At 35.9% G+C, this 17,078-nt stretch overlaps 1 protein-coding gene across 2 annotated transcripts; it reads left to right on the top strand.

Annotated features, from left to right (window-relative positions):
* Nucleotides 1-320: 320 nt before the first annotated feature.
* On the top strand, nt 321-9,745 carry LOC108565815. Of its 2 annotated transcripts, none has more exons than XM_017925461.1 (2): nt 321-328; nt 4,148-9,745. In XM_017925461.1, exon 2 carries the CDS (start codon nt 4,187-4,189, stop codon nt 7,358-7,360), a length of 3,174 nt encoding a protein of 1,057 aa, XP_017780950.1. In that variant the 5' UTR covers nt 321-328; nt 4,148-4,186; the 3' UTR covers nt 7,361-9,745. The 2 variants fall into 2 exon arrangements, with proteins under 2 accessions (XP_017780950.1, XP_017780949.1); XM_017925460.1 differs by lacking the exon at nt 321-328 and adding an exon at nt 1,152-1,221.
* Nucleotides 9,746-17,078: the final 7,333 nt, after the last annotated feature.

Genomic DNA, 17,078 nt, shown 5'->3' with positions numbered 1-17,078 from the left:
GATTTGATATTTGTTGATCTATCAAGAAATTTCGAAAACTTTGAAAACAACTGTTAAAGGAAAACAGTTTTGATGGCGTCGGACAGATGAGCAACAACAAACTAAAATATATATCTATATATATGTGATAAGACGCGCGGCGGAGGGTGTGCGGCATAAATCCACGCATTTCTTGTACAAATGGCGGATTTTGTCATCTAATTTTGATGGAGTTGCGCACCGGCGGCGTCGAAACCCGACGCTGCCCTTAAATTATCAGTAGCTAGGCCGCGCTAGTGTCGTTAGGTGCTCACAATGAACAAATTCTAAATCGACGCCGTCGGTCTTTGTAAGTTACCATCTTCAAAATACATAAAAAAATTTGTAGAATTTTCTCACTTTGACATTACCTAGTTTTTTTTTTAATTTTTGTTATTTATTTTTGTTGTTTTTTTTTTGTATACGTTGGCTTATTAGAATTTGCGCACATTGGGTTAAGGGGTTAAGGATGCTAGACAGTTTGTAAATAACACACTCGAAGAGCGAAAGGGAACGAGCGTTTACTTTTGAAGTCGAATAGAGAAAGAGATAGGTTGAGTGAAAGTGTACAGATGATCAAAACATTGCTACTCTTATTTTAGTTGTTTTCTTTCAGGTTAATTAATGAAACATTTTTATTATAATTTTTTTTTTTAAAACTTTAATAATAAAATAAAACAACAAAATATATACTCAATACAATACCAAAAAGTTTTATGATCAATTTTTGCAGAAAAAAAATTATGATTTATATAAAAAAATGAAAATTGTCTATTTTTCAATAAATTGAAGTTGTGTGATGTCCATTTTGCATAAATATATAAAAATTAGTTAGATTATAAAATTTACTGTATTATATTTAATTTTATTTCCAAGATTTGATATTTGTTGATCTATCAAGAAATTTCGAAAACTTTGAAAACAACTGTTAAAGGAAAACAGTTTTGATGGCGTCGGACAGATGAGCAACAACAAACTAAAATATATATCTATATATATGTGATAAGACGCGCGGCGGAGGGTGTGCGGCATAAATCCACGCATTTCTTGTACAAATGGCGGATTTTGTCATCTAATTTTGATGGAGTTGCGCACCGGCGGCGTCGAAACCCGACGCTGCCCTTAAATTATCAGTAGCTAGGCCGCGCTAGTGTCGTTAGGTGCTCACAATGAACAAATTCTAAATCGACGCCGTCGGTCTTTGTAAGTTACCATCTTCAAAATACATAAAAAAATTTGTAGAATTTTCTCAATTTGACATTACCTAGTTTTTTTTTTATTTTTGTTATTTATTTTTGTTGTTTTTTTTTTGTATACGTTGGCTTATTAGAATTTGCGCACATTGGGTTAAGGGGTTAAGGATGCTAGACAGTTTGTAAATAACACACTCGAAGAGCGAAAGGGAACGAGCGTTTACTTTTGAAGTCGAATAGAGAAAGAGATAGGTTGAGTGAAAGTGTACAGATGATCAAAACATTGCTACTCTTATTTTAGTTGTTTTCTTTCAGGTTAACAATAGTTGTTTGATGTATTAGCTTCGGTTATGATTGAATTTTTTTAAGGGTATAAATTACTTCTTTTTGGATCAAATCTTCAATATAATAATACAATAATTTTCTTTTTAATTTTTGTTTTATGCTAGTGAATATATATAAACATCATATTTTTTTTTTTGAGATATGTCTGCCAAGGCGTGTCGTGTGGGGTGTATATGTCTTATATATTTTAGGGTGCGCGTTTTGACCAGTGGTCGCCGACTCGCTGGCCGCGTGGGTGGAACTATTGATCCACAATACGCTCCACTCTCACCCTCACATACTTCTCATTTGCGCTGTCCGTTATGTTTCCATTCGTCATTATGTTATTCTGATAGCTGTGTTGCCTTTATCTGATGATCAATAATTTCCCCAGTTCTTGGAATCCACAATTCCCGTCCATGTGTGAGTGCGTGCGTATATATATATACACACATACACGCGTGTGCATGTGTCTGTGGATATGTGCGTATGCGTGCGTTACAGAATTTTCATACTTTCTTCACTCTTTCATTTATGTTTAAAATGAAAAACCCACTACTCCCATTTTCATTTATTTTTTTTTTCTACTTTCGTAGTGGAACCTCGGTGATAGCGTGCTCCAACCAACCCCTCTGACCGAGTTACGCATATTACATACACACACATACACGTACTTTACATAATCTAATCCTGAAAAAAAATTATATACACATACCACACACACACTCGTCTGCGCTCTTCTCGGTTTTTATCAAGTTTATTATTATTCATCTATATACATATATAGACACACACACATATATATTTTAAAGCAAATACAGGTGTTTTCATTATAAACACATTTATATTTCAACCTTTACATATACATAATATACAAATAACTCTTTCTCTCTCTCAATTTCCCTCTATCATTTTTTTTTTTATCTATACGCATTTAATATCACATAATCAATATTCTCATTGGGGCCACATTTTTAATTTCGCTCTCATTATCTTATTTACAATATTTCTGTGTCAATTTAAATATTGATACGGCTTGGAATATTAAAGCAAAAAAAAAAGTCTCCACGCACAGTTTTAATAATGCATTCTTCATTAAATATTTGATTGTTATTTGAAAAAAAAAATAATAATAATTGCTTTAGTGGACAAATATTTTTTTTTTTCCAAAATTATTTGATTTTGTTACATTCGATGCTTGTCACGTTTTTCTGTGAATCGGCTGGATTCACGAGCCGCTTTAGTAGGAGGATGAAGAGGGGGTAGTTTTTATTATATGTGGGGTGGAGACTAATAGTTTACCTCAATACGCTGTATTTTCGGGGATGTATGTGCATACACACATACGCAGGCGGACATCGTGCAGCGTGGAACAAGGGAGCACATGCGGTGGTTCCGTGTATACATATATACGTATGTGTATGCGTGTGTGAGTGAGTGTCCTGTATGCCTGTCAGTTCTTATTGGAAGAAGTGTCATTGATTGAAAGTCGCGCGTGTTAGAGGAGTACATAGGAGTTGTTGTTTTTTTTTTGTTGTTCTGTGATGTTCGAACTGTGTGTTGACTAATTAAGAAAACCACCCCCACAACCCGCTGAAGCACGGTTAGTAGACGTAGCAGCGTAATTATTTTCTATATCGACGGCGGGATCGAATTATGAAGGGTCGAGGGGATGATGATGATTCATACGCGCCCAGTAAATATTTAATGAAGGCTCTCCGTTAATTTGATCCCCGATGGTCAGAGAGGATATTGACATTTTTCTTTGGGACCTCTTATGATCACGCCACGGTTGCGCCACCAACTTTCGCGGTAGCGAAGTTTAGAATTGAAGCTTCTTTTATTTGTTTTTTGTTTGCAAAACTTAACCTTAAAACTGAACAATACAAATTGATCAAGTGCAATTCAGATTTTGGTAGTACAATTCAGATTTTGCAAGTGCAATTCAGTGTTTTATAATATAATAGAAGTATACTTTTCAAAATTTTATAAATTCTATTTGCTGAAAATATGAAATTACTAATCTTCAAGATAAACAGAAATGTAAGTGAATTGGATTCCAAAATGAGAAATTTTAATTATAATTCAGAAACATAACTTTTTTTTAATCAGTTTTCTGTTTAATTTGTTTCATTTTTAGGTTATTGTTGCTCAAAAAAATAAAATTAGTTTTACAACTTTCAAACTTTTTCATTCTAATTCAGAATTGGGAAAATATGAATTATAATTGAGAAGCACAACTTTTTAAATCAGATTTCTCTTTTATACATTTTTATTTTATTTTTTGTTTGTTTGTTTGTTTTCAAACTAATCAATTTCAGACTTGCTTGAGAAATATATACATTTTAGTATTTTGTTATTGGCTATAATTTGAGCTAAAAGGATTTCTTGAATTAATTAAAATTATTTTATTATATACTTTAAATGAAAAACATCAATAAATTGTGGTACCAAATTGTTTTGTTATTTGTTTTGAGTTGAAATAACGGCAATTTTATTTTTCTTTTGTTTACCGGGTATTATATTATATTGTAAATATGAATTTAATTCCCAAAACGCGTTTTTCACAATTGTACTATTTTTGTGTTTTTTCTGTTGCAAATGTTGGGCAGGGACCTTTTGGTAGTGTTGCATGTCGCCTACAAAACGAGATGATGACATCGGTCACGTTGCCCTCCAATTCCGGCCCAATGCACGGTGCTTTCACGCCGACCGTACCAGAAGACCCGCCGATGAGTGGACACGACTTCGAGGTCCCGAGACCTGCTAAACGTTGCCTGGCTACAACCCTATCAGACAATTGTAAGAAGCGAAGGAAACAATCCACACCAGTAAGGATCTCGGCATCCGACTCGTCTCCAGAAGGTAAGCCTGTGCCGTCCCCAGAACCGGAGTCGCGCTGTCCTATTTGCCAAGTGGTGTTTGCGACCCAAGATCTCTTGCAAAGCCACATGTCTTCGGAGCACTCAAACTTCGAATGTAAAAGAGAACCATGCGATTCGCCGAATCTCGACTCCCTCGACAACCAGGATACGTCAGCAACACCAGAACAACTGATCACCAAGCCGGACATCCCCTGGATCTCAGAGATCCCCGGCAAGGAATGGATGAGTCCCAACCTTCTACCGTTTCCAACCACGAATCATATGTTCATGGGTCTACCACAGTTCACGCAGCCGGACGCGTTGCCTCCCCGGCAACCAATTCGAATATTTAACCCGGACGCCTACTGTGAATTGTGTAACAAGGAGTTTTGCAACAAGTACTTTTTGAAAACACACAAAGCCAACAAGCACGGCATCTACACCGATCCGCCGGCAGAGACGGCCGGTTTGGGCTCCTCCGTCAGCATTCCTTCATACGTGACCAACATGAAAATACCGAATTCCGTGCCAAGCGTCGACATTTCTTCTGTCAAGATCGAGCCAAAACCCCAGCTGCTGCAATCCTATCCCGACCTCTTTCCAAATCCGTTTACCAACAAGCTATTCCCGAAGATTGGAAAGTCCGTGTTCGAAATGGAAAACCCGGAAAACGGATCGACGAACGACGCCGTTTCAGCGAACGACCAAGAAGAATCTCCGAGCCCCAGGGCTCCCCAATCGGAACCACCTACCTCAATGAAACAGGAAATCTCGGACCAAGAGGGTATGTTCTATGCATCCCCCAGTAAAACTTCGCCCGGACAGCAGTCCCGTGAGCTGGATCTTTCGAACCGACTGCGCCGCATCGGCGTGATGAATCCAAAAGCATTTTGCGAGATCTGCTGCAAGGAGTACTGTAACAAATATTTTTTGCGAACCCACAAAATGAAACGCCACGGGATTTACATTCCCGACGACAGAGACAAAGATATGAAGATAGACTCCATGGGAGTGCATTACGTGCAAACGAGTCCGTTGAACTTGATCATGGCAGAACAGCAAGCCACCAACAGCTCTATAGACCGTAAAACGTCATCCCCTTCAGACATTAGTTGTGAGATATGCGGAATCAAATTCCAAAATATGAGCCTATTCCAATTGCATAACGTGAGCGTCCATTCGAAATTGCCAACCACCAGCCAAGAAGCCACGAACGACGATAAGAAACAGTCAGACCATTTCGACAAAGCTGGAAACTCGGCAGACAGCATCAGCGAAGACCTGCAAAAGCTGCAAACGATGATCCTCCAATTAAACGATTTAGATGTGAGCAAAGCAAACAGCACATGTACTACATGCAATAAAGAGTTTGAAAATCGTTATTATTTGCATGCTCACATGATGACCGAACATGGATTATTACTGGAAGATAATGGAGATACTGAGAAATCGGGAGAAGCCGGAGATGCCGCAAATATCAACAACAATACTATGTGTGATTTGTGCGGAAAGGATTTCCAGAACTACGATGACATGAAGAAGCACATTATAGAATCGCATGGCGCTCCTGTTCAACCGAGCGAGACTAAAGAGCAAGACTTTAACAATGGCCCGACAACATCTGAGAAGGGTCCAATCCGTACACCTGTAACGAGCACCCCAGTGATCGAACGTCGCGCGACAATGAACCTGACACCAACAAGTAGCTATTGTGAGATTTGCAACAAAGAACTTTGCAATAAATACTTTATGAAGACGCATATGCAACGCATGCACGGAATCGAGATCGAGAACGGTGCTCAGATCGGCGGAGTTATTTGTGACATATGTAATAAAGAGTTGTGCAGCAAATACTTCCTTCGTGTTCACAAACATAATACCCATGGCATTGTAGAATACGGATCAGGCCTTATGCAGCCTAGAAAAGGCGAAGAAGCGGCTCCTCCGATGCCAGTCGAACCAGACAACGCCTTAAAGCCTACCGATTTGGCGGATCTTAGTCACAGATATTTTACGCATTTTACAGAAGTCTGCACGATTTGCAGCCGCAGGTTTAGAAGTACCAAGTGGCTGAAGGCCCACCTGCTGAGCGACCACGGTCAGGCCGGTGCCGAGAAATGGGCCGAAATGGAGCAGCAACTTCAACACACTATGAACCAACCAAACAAATCCTCTACGTCTACAATGAAGATGCCTCAGGGAGAGAGAATAAGTCCAACATTGAAGATACCCACTAGCGTAGAATCAAGTAATCAACAGCAGAAGATGGGTTTGCAGAACGTGCTATCGAGTATTTTGGGTGCAGACACCGAGTCCACATCGAAGACCTACCATTGTTCTTATTGTCCATTCACCACTCCGGTCCTGCCGTTCCTGTTCGTCCACGAAAGATCCCATTCACTCCAAAGTGTAGACGGAGAACTAAAGTGCCCAGTTTGTTCCCAAACTTTCCCACAACCAGAACTTCTTCAACATCATATATTTACGCAACACCCGTTCCTTCCACTGCCACCATTCTTCAACGGTAACACGGAATCGCAGGGAGAAATTTCCAAGGAGCCTTCGGAGAGTGCAGAAGAAAACGAAGACGGTGGATCGCTTTCAGACATGAGCAAGCAACAACCTCAACAACAACATCAGCAACAACAGCATATGAAGATCAAAAGTAAAGTGGGTGGTGTGAAGCGTAAGCAGTTTATTCGTCCTGACGGAATGCCAGCAGATATGGATCAGGTGCTGAAGGAATCGGCTAAGAAGTTGCAGCTGCCAGCCACTTACGCTATACCTCAGCCGAACGGAGATGATGCCAACTATGTTATGCAAGCATTTCTGGTAGAGGAAAATACCGCCACTGAACACACCAACAACATCCGCAAGTTCGTTCCATCGGTAGTGTTCTTGCCGGTGTCGCAGAAGATGTCCTCTCCGGTGACGGCGACATTCACTCTCACCCCGGCCTAATCCGTTACGATACATAGTTTGCATAATAGATGTTAAAATATTTTTTTAAGAACATTACGGCGATAGCTACACCTGTGATTTTTATTATTATTTTACTTAAATTAATATAAAATCTATTATATAAGCGAATTCCTATATTTGCAAAAATGACCTCGTATATTATGGGGAACATATGAGCACACATATTTTTTATGCAAATACCGGAAAGACTGAGTGAAATTTTATATAGTCTGTTAATTTTCACATTATAAAAAAATTGAAGGGAAAATGATGATTATGATGATGATTAGGAGGATGCGAGGAGTATGAAGTGGTGGAGGATGATAATCAGGAGACGAAGAATAAAAGAAAAACGCAAAAAAAAATATAAAAATACAAATATCGAGATATACTATGATGTTTTGTACGATAGAAAGCTTTAGGTGATGTTTATGAAGTTCCTATTTTATCTCTCGATATATTAACTATTCGTTCACAAAAAAATATATGTATTGAGTTGTTAGATGTAGCTTGCTCAAAAGTCAGTTAACGTTCCGCATGCCCAGTCCACGCAACTCAGGGTTAACTGAAACGAGTACAATCAGATCTCGGCGACGTCGCAACGCCACGTTTGGCCCTCGTCGGCGTCGCTTTCCTGTCTCGAGTTCCTGAATAGAGTATAGGATTATTATATCAACGGTACCTCAGTAATGTCGGCAAACCGACGGCCCGGCTACAGAAGCACAACCAGGATATGGATGCATCGGCAATTGGATATCAGGACGACGAAGGATTATATTGGTTGGCTATGCAAAAAAAAAAGGATAAACGGATGAAAGCAAGGAAAGAAGGAATACGCAGCACATTGAAGGGGTTGACAATTTACGGGTAATCTTCAATCGGAGCGGAAGGGGGTTGTTTGTTGCCTTAGCCTGGCCGTATATTTGTCGCCGAATCTGCCTTGGGAATTATCATCTCTCGGCAACATTTATATTTATAACATATACATATAAACATATATAAAAAAAAATATATATTATATTTGAATATACATCTAACAGTCCTTCGGTCCGGCTCGACCGTTGGCTCAGGCCGTCTTCCACTCGCCGGAGTTCTGGATTTCCGCCGGAAGCGGCTGTTGACAAACAAAATCGGTATGTAAACAAAAAAAAAATGTTTTCTTGTTGTATAGTACAAAGTGACTACCTTTGCTAATTACTAGTTATAATACTATAAGCTGTGTGCCTTCAGTAATTGCAAATGACCTGCTATTTCATAATGTAACAGCCTGGGTGCTACGAAATATTATAAAATATGATATATCTATGTTGTATGGTACAAAAAAAAACGAAGAGAATTTTATTAGAAACTGTTAAAAGCCGCGCGTTGCGTTCGCATGCAAATTTCTGCGACCCCCATGCATAATATTTATTTATTTTTTTTTTCGTTCGGTTATATTCATTCCTCTGTCTCTCCCACAATAGAATTCATTACGCTGACGTAAGCTCTGCATTTTTACGGCATGCAAATCGTTCCCGTCGATTTCTTTACAATTCTCCATATTTTGCCCCATTGTGCGACCCCCTTTTTTTTCCCAAATTTTGTAAACAGCTGGCCTGGCGCGTGCACCTCCCCCATTCAAAAACTACCCCAAAACGTACAATATTTTTTTTTCACCCAATCCACCTTTCTCTCTCTCTTAAATATATGCATCTGTTCAATTCTTCATACAATTGCATATTTAATAAGCCAACAAATCTCAGGTTTAACGTAAATCTTCCATTACATTTAAAAAGCTGAATGTTGTATATATAGCGCGTACGCTCCTGCAGGGTATCGAATTACGAGTATGCAAATTAGATCCTTTATATATATTTTTGTGTGTCCTTGTTTCCATCCCCCTACCCCTTGGTCAATCCTCGTTTTTCGCAAAGTACCACCCCAGCTAATAAAAATGCATAAAAATTACGGAATCGGGCGTAAAATCAATTGCATCCATTGTGGGGGACAGAAATTTGAATACGAACGACGCGCGAGGCCCGTCGAGCACAATTGAGCTATACTTGTGTAACAATACGTGAATAATTTATGTGCGAGCGATAATATTCCAATAGAATAAAAGGAAAAATATGATGAAATAGAAGAAAAAAAGATGATGATGAAAACGGGAATAACTTGATGAGAACGGATGCAGGCGAACCAGGATGATAGTATTACGCAATGCGACCCCGTCGCGGTGCCGGACCGTCCCTCCGGGTCCACAAGAATGTTAATATTATTGTATTTTGTTGCGCATATTTGGGCGGGACAGGGCTGGCTACATTGTGAAGGCGAGGGTCCAGATATTTAATTGAAATTAAAAAAAAAAAACAAACAAAACTAGATTGATGAAAAGATGAAAATGTTGTGGGAAAAAATTAATATATATATGTATAAACAATCGACGATGATAACAAAGAACAAGAAGATTGATGATACAAAGTAAAATTATAATAAAACTATAAATTATTATATGCAAAGCAAAAAAATAAACAGGAACACTCTAAGAATTATATATATATATTGTATTTAGATAGTGAGTGTTCGTTTTAGGATAAATGAGCGAAAAATCAAAAAAACTTTGTGTGGGGTATCTCACCACGTCCGCCCTGTTAATTATAAGTTGTTCGTAGTCTATGATGTTCCAGGACTGGTGTGGTACCAAACACAAGACACGGTTAAGTTAACTGTTACGGGTTCTCTCCTATATATTATAATTATATTTTTTTTTCTGAATCAATCGAGATGGCATCTTGCGTGTGCATTGCGTGGACAGACGCCGCCCGATGCAGACGAAAGATCGATCATATTTATTCGACAAAAATGACGTTATATTTGTATTTATTTACATACTCGGTGCTCCGAAATGTCAGAGGTTTATTATATATATATACATACAAGCATGCATATACTTGGGACTCGATTGCATATTTTGTTCATTTCCTTTATTTTCCTGCAGCAGTTGCGTTTAATCTCTAAATGAACGAAAGAGAATATTATATTTTGCAAAAGAAAAACATTGTACAAAATATTAAGATTTCTATTTATCATATATTATATATATATATACATACATATTTAGTAGTTTATTTGAATAATTGAGTGTATTTTTTTTTATTGGGCTTTACGGCTACTAGTGTGTCAGGTTTATGTTCGTTTATAGTTTTGTTCCTATTATTATTATTAATACTTACTATCAATTTTGTAAGGTGAAAACGTGAATTGAGCGCTTAATGTTTTGGGAGGAACCCATTTCGTTTCCAATTCGAATCTCTCTTTCTCCAACTCTTCGTATATCTATATAGATATATACACCTATGAGGAATTCCATAATTATTGTTCTATTGATTTTCCATCGTGCTCGTTTATCTGCAGCACATCTCAGAAGGCGCGCGCTTGCGCTCCTTTCCACGCGGTTTTCTAATTTACAGCACGAAATTGAATATAAATCGAATTCGTCGTTGAACGAGGCCGATTGATTCAGAAAGAGAGAGGATGTCGAAGAGGAAACGAAAAAAAATATGATTTATTGAATTTACCGATTCACCGAGAATATTTATGTAAAAGAAACATAAAGAAATAACAACAACAACAAAAAACGCACGGTTCCTAATTAGTATTATTTAGCTTTGAGTTCCTAATAACTAGTAGAGATATATTTATAGATAGGTTTTTTTTTTATTATTTTATTAAAGTTCTTACTATTCAGTTGCGTTCCAACTAAGTCATTTTATTTCTAGTCATATTTATTAAACATAGGTTTTATTTTATTTTATTTTATATACTTTTTCTTATAATATATAAATAACTCGACGAGGCATATTTATTATTATCATTATTATTATTAATTAATGGAAAGATTTGGCAGGGGATGGAAGGAGACTGCTTAGGGGTGGTGGTGGTATATCCACCCCCGCGGTCATCCGGCTCGGACTCCCCTCGGACGAAGGGAGAATGGGATAAACCTACACTCTCATATATATATTTTTTTTTCCCTTCCAAATCCACATTTCACCAAATTTACGACCTATATATAAAGGCGCGGCCCACGCTGCGCGCCGCGACGCCGGCCGACGCGACATCGCTCCCCGGGAAAACTTAATGAAATAGGCCGCCTTTCCAATTATTGAAGCGAAGGAAGAAAAAAAAAACCCTCCCCGTCGCCCCCGTGCACCCTCACAAATACATTTTTCTATATATATGGAACGAAAAACCCGACCCGACCATCCCCTCCTTCAAGAATGAGTTGTCCGTTTGTCATATGCGTTCTCTCTCTCCTTCATTTTCCTCCCTCCGCATTTCTCTGTTTCCTCCTTTTTCCTCGAATCGTCCTCGAATTAATTAAATTTCACGCGCAGGGCAGCTGAACAAACGAGGCTCCAGCGGGGAGGAAAAATTTATCGGGAATAATAATAATAATAACAACGTAGAAAGAAAAAAAAAAGAAAGAAAGAAATAAGTGTTATTCTTTAATCGCTCCCGTTATTGTGTAATATGCAGCTGCGCGTAATTTTTTTGGGTGAAAGGGGGAAACGCGCGTTTTTGGTCAAAATAGCAGGAAATAATGGGAAAAAAAAAGATCTACCGAAAAGGGGTAGATGACAGGGCGCCATTATGTAATAACACTTTTATTCGGTTGCGTATTATTATTATTTCTTTTTTCCAGTTTTCTGTAAAACCCTAACATACAACCCCTATGTATTTACAGATTATTGATTGCTTTGGGTCTTTCTTTCTTTCTTTCTTTTTTCTCCTATTTCTGCCGAAAAGCTGGAGGGATGACAATGGGTGTAGCACGTGGCCGGGTTTCGGGGGATGCGAAATGCACAAATCAAATAAACGTCGACGTCGATTTTAGGGTAAACGGGGTAAAATCGAGGATTAAGCCTCTCTCTCTCCCCTATTAATCCTTTTTTTTCACAAATATTAAGCGCGTCCCTTCCATTCTATCTGCCGTTTCCATTTGTTTGCTTTCTCTTTACAAACTATACAATCTGATTTTTTTTTTTTGTAAACTATATTTTTTATTATTCTGAGGGGGTTCCTCCGCAGAGTGGATTGCGCGAATGTTGCTGAAAGTCGTGTTGTTATATAATTAAGAATAATGAAAGAAGAAAAAAAAACGGAGGCACAAAATCAAAATTAGCTCTTAAGGGATGTTTAGTACTTATATATATATTATATTACACATAAGTTATAGAATGTTCTTTTTTTATTTTACGTAGAGAATTTCACATGAGATTATATCTATTTACATACATTGGAGACTCAGATATATAAAAAAAAATAATAACAAGAAATAAAAAAAAAATTAAAAAAATGCAAAAATAAATAAATAAATATACATAATAAATATATAACTATTTTCATATTATTCTGCGTTTATTAATAGAGACGCGGGTGGCGAATGGTTACCTATTTGAATAGATTGTGTAAGTGTTTCTGCTTTACGTTTCTGTCTATGTGTTATGTATGTGTAAGTTGTATCAATCTATGCAAACTGCCAGTTTCTCATATATATTATATATAATATATGTAACAAAATATGAAAAAAAAAAATAAATAAAGATTATATATATATTATACGGACATTGTACACATAAACCAAAACTTCCTCTTTTATATAACCTTTACAAAGAATTAAGATGATATGATGATGATATGAATGAGAAATGAACGCATATAATATACAAAACAGTTCGGAAGTTGGGTTTGTTTCCTTTTATTTTTTTCATTTTACATTTGTTGGAGATATTTTATATGAAGTTGAACAATTGTACCTCAGCCTCAGCGCAGCCGGGAACCACGTGGTTCTGCACCAAGAAAAAAAGAAACCATACACAACTAACCGCATTTTCTATACAGTTCTGTTTGTGTTTACTAATGAAGACGTTTGGATTGTACAAATCGGATCCGTTGCTTCCGGCCGCGCTGAACCAACTAAAAAGAAAAGAAAACTAATAATAGTAATAAAATTTATAATAAATGAATCTGTAAATACCACCGTCGGCGGTGGCGCAACCTCATCTATACCGAAACCCGCCCGGAAATGGACTCATTACCTAATCAAAATGACGACAATTGCTAAGATTATTAAATATTAAAGATGATAAAAAATAAATAAATATAACTAAAACAAAATTTTTTGGCACGGTTCGGAGGATCGGGGTTTACGCCACGGCTGTTTATTAAATTTGTAATAAATAAATGAATGAAACTCTGTAGTAAATCTTTTTACATTTTCATATATTCAGAAATGAGTATTATATATAAATATATATATTGAGATGATCGATGGAGCAAAAATTATATAAGTTAAATGAAACAGAGACATGATGCAAAATGGTAAACATGATAAATTGTATTTGTATTTGCTAAGCGTACTACGATTTAGTGGCAAATAATTATGTATTATTATTATTATTAATAGACGTAAGGAGAACAAAAAAAAAACTAAATAAAGAAATATTTGGAGAGAATTGTTGTTTGTTGTGTCCGATTTGTTACTTTTTTTTTCAGTGCTTTCTTTCAGTGATTGAAGTGTCTTCTTATCTGAGATGCTTACAAAACCGGAGTAATTGCATTGGCGCGTATATATACATACACACATGTATGAAATCAACAAAAAAAAAAGCAGTGATAATGAGTCGACATTCTCACGTAACTGTCAGGTAAGTGAGACGTTCTATTTTTATGGAAGCACATTGATTGAATTCAATAGGGATTTACTTTGAGTGATTGCGTAAGCGTCGCGGCGATCGCAGGGGTTCCAGTTGCGTAACCGCGAGTTCCGCGCGATTATCTGGTGAATAATCCGCGTATCTGCGAGACTCATTTATTATTACATTGTGTGCGTTCGTACGAATTGCATTATTGTTTCCATTATCTTTCCGTCTAGTGCAATGCATGCACGCTCGTAATAAATATAAGTAATCGATGAGTATTTTGAAATTGCGGATTCATTAGAAACGTTGCAAATAATTGTAATAAAATAATAAAGTTGAAATGAAACGAATGTAAATAAATAATAACGATAATAATGGAATGGGGCATAATAAAATGCTTAATTAATGTTTGTTTTCTGAGCAGTGCGACTTCATTGAACCTAATTGAAGTTCGTCAGCGATTCTCATTCCGACCTTAACATACGACCGAGTCGGTTATTTGATCTTTGGAATGAGAGAAAACAAAAAAATAAACTTTTTATTTGTTTTTTATCAAAACATAAATACATTAATTTATATACAAAACTAGTACCAATAACAACATTGTCATTTAACCGTAATTATTATTATTTATAGAATATATTTTTGCATAATTTCCATAATACTTGATTTTGGGTTTTCAAAGTCTTTATTTTAATTATTTATTACTTACACATTTTTTTTTCCTTTGTACTTGGACTTGCACAATTTTTAAATTAATTTCAAAATTAATTAATTAAAAAAAAATCTCATTTTGTAAAATAATAAATTTAGCGTTATAAACATTTCTTTTCAGATAAATGAATAATCGAATTGAACCACGAATTAAGAACTTTTCCAAGGTCATTATATATAATTATAATATTAAATATGTTAAAAATTAACTTAACGACAATTTTTTTATGTCTTCATGAACTTTTTTTATGTATAGATTTAGCGTTGTAACATGTTCTTTTTTTTCAGATGGTTTTGAATAATCCATTTTTTTTTTAATTAGAATTTCACCGTGAATTAGAATCATTTCCACTTCATATGCTGACTGAGCAATAATAATAAAAAAAAAATGTTGTCATTACATTGAATGACAGTCGGAATTGCACGACCATTGACCATTGTTTTAATAGGATTTAGTTGACATGCACGTGTATTCTCAAAATTAAAAAAAAAAAACATATTTAAAAAAATCGCGTCAAGGTCACCGCGTATATCATATAAGTCGTTGGATCCATCTTAATGACAGCGATAATAAAATATAAAAGAGTACATTACAAATTGAAGTATTTGAAAAGTCAATCACTGTGACCTTTACGACTTTATTTTATTACTTGAAATCAAACAAATTACCCCTTGATTTTCTTTTTTTTTTTTGCAATTCTGACTATTTCGAAAGACGCGCTCTGAAATCTATACATTTCACGTATATAACCATAAGTAATAAATTTATATAAAGGATATATATATAAATCGAAAGGATTAATTTTTATGTGCCCGGAGACAACGATACAATGTAATACTAGGAAAGTTTTCTCAATTTTAGCTGATTAATGCGGCGATTAGATATTAGAAGGAGCGAAATCGATTTCGAAAATTTTATATATTTACTTAGCTCGCCTCTAAGGGGAAAAACGCATTTATTTTTTTGTTTAAACCCAAATTTTATTGTTTCCTATAAATATGAGTTGTTTCAAAATGCTATTATTAATTAATGATGATTGTTCGGACAAACTTTTTTTTTTAGTTTTATTGTTATATTCATTAAAAATTATCTTCGTCCGCTTTGTTTTTCCACTTTTTGTTATTACTCTCTGTTCCGGCTAAATCCATTTATCGGTGTACACTCATCGTTTTCAGTTCGTCGGTTTTTCAAGTCAGTACATGTACGTGCACGCCATGAATTTCCACTCATTACGCAATTATCCACACTGTTTGGGAACAATATTTTCCCAATGCTGTCTGTGCGTACGTACGCCTTCGACACGATCGATACATTCGTTCCAATTAAGAGTTGAAATCAACTCGCCAGTTGCTTGCTTGGGTATTTCCATCCTTCCGCTCGCTTCGCGGATGTATTCTCTTATCTACAGTTAACTCAAGATCATTGACCAACCCATTTCGGTTATGGCACTTCAATCCAACGAAACTTCAATTTAGATTCTTTGTAAGATCATAATCATTATTTAAGTCCATCTAAAATAATATTTTCATTAACTTATATTCTACTAAGATTCTAATTTTGATCAATGAAATTTTACTATGGTTTCACCAAAATTTATATTGATTAACAAATTCAATTCCGTTATGATACAAGTATATTTGGAATAAGCTTTGAATAAGCTAATGAATCTCAACAAGTGTTACAGAGAGGCGTTGCCAGGGAATTGTGTTTACGTCGTTATAGTATATAATGAGGCAATAGATTATTTTAGGATTGAAAGCAGAAATTTGCAAATAAATCCATGTGTAATGGATTTACAAAAGCATTTAATTCATTGCTTTAGCTAAATAAAGTCGATAGAGAAAGGGGACTTCCCGGGATAGTTTGATATCATGGATTTACCAAAGAACCTTCCATAAAGTTTCTCTTAATTATAAATACGTTTGCTAATTCTTCGCGCAGAATGGCGCAAGTGCTCCAATAAAGGCGAAAAAAAAAATATAAAATTCGTTTTCAAAGATATAATAACAAACATGTTGTAAATACTAATTGAATTTGATGAAAACATCATAATATTAATCTGGTGGAAAATTAAAAAACGTTTACTATTGTTTAGCAAACAATTTTTATGACAAACCGCAAAATGCTTAGCTTTGTTTATCATATTTCCCGGAACATTCTTCCATACTTGCTATATGAATTAGCAGCTCTAATCTGTGTAATCAAACTACAACGCATATGTCGTATTTGAAACAGTCTATTTCTTCTAAGTACATATTATTAGGTTTGAGGTATTCCCATATTCGGTTTAACACTGAATTCGAGATTATACTGCGGTTTT

Source organism: Nicrophorus vespilloides, unplaced genomic scaffold (assembly GCF_001412225.1).
Source record: "Nicrophorus vespilloides isolate i.1.1-1 unplaced genomic scaffold, Nicve_v1.0, whole genome shotgun sequence".
Taxonomy (NCBI): domain Eukaryota; kingdom Metazoa; phylum Arthropoda; class Insecta; order Coleoptera; family Silphidae; genus Nicrophorus; species Nicrophorus vespilloides.
Note: the sequence above shows the minus strand (reverse complement) of the source record. Positions and strands in the feature narration are given on the sequence as shown.

Excerpts from the sequence above, each read along its gene's own strand:
- LOC108565815 (XM_017925461.1), top strand. The coding sequence starts at position 4,187 with ATGATGACATCGGTCACGTTGCCCTCCAATTCCGGCCCAATGCACGGT.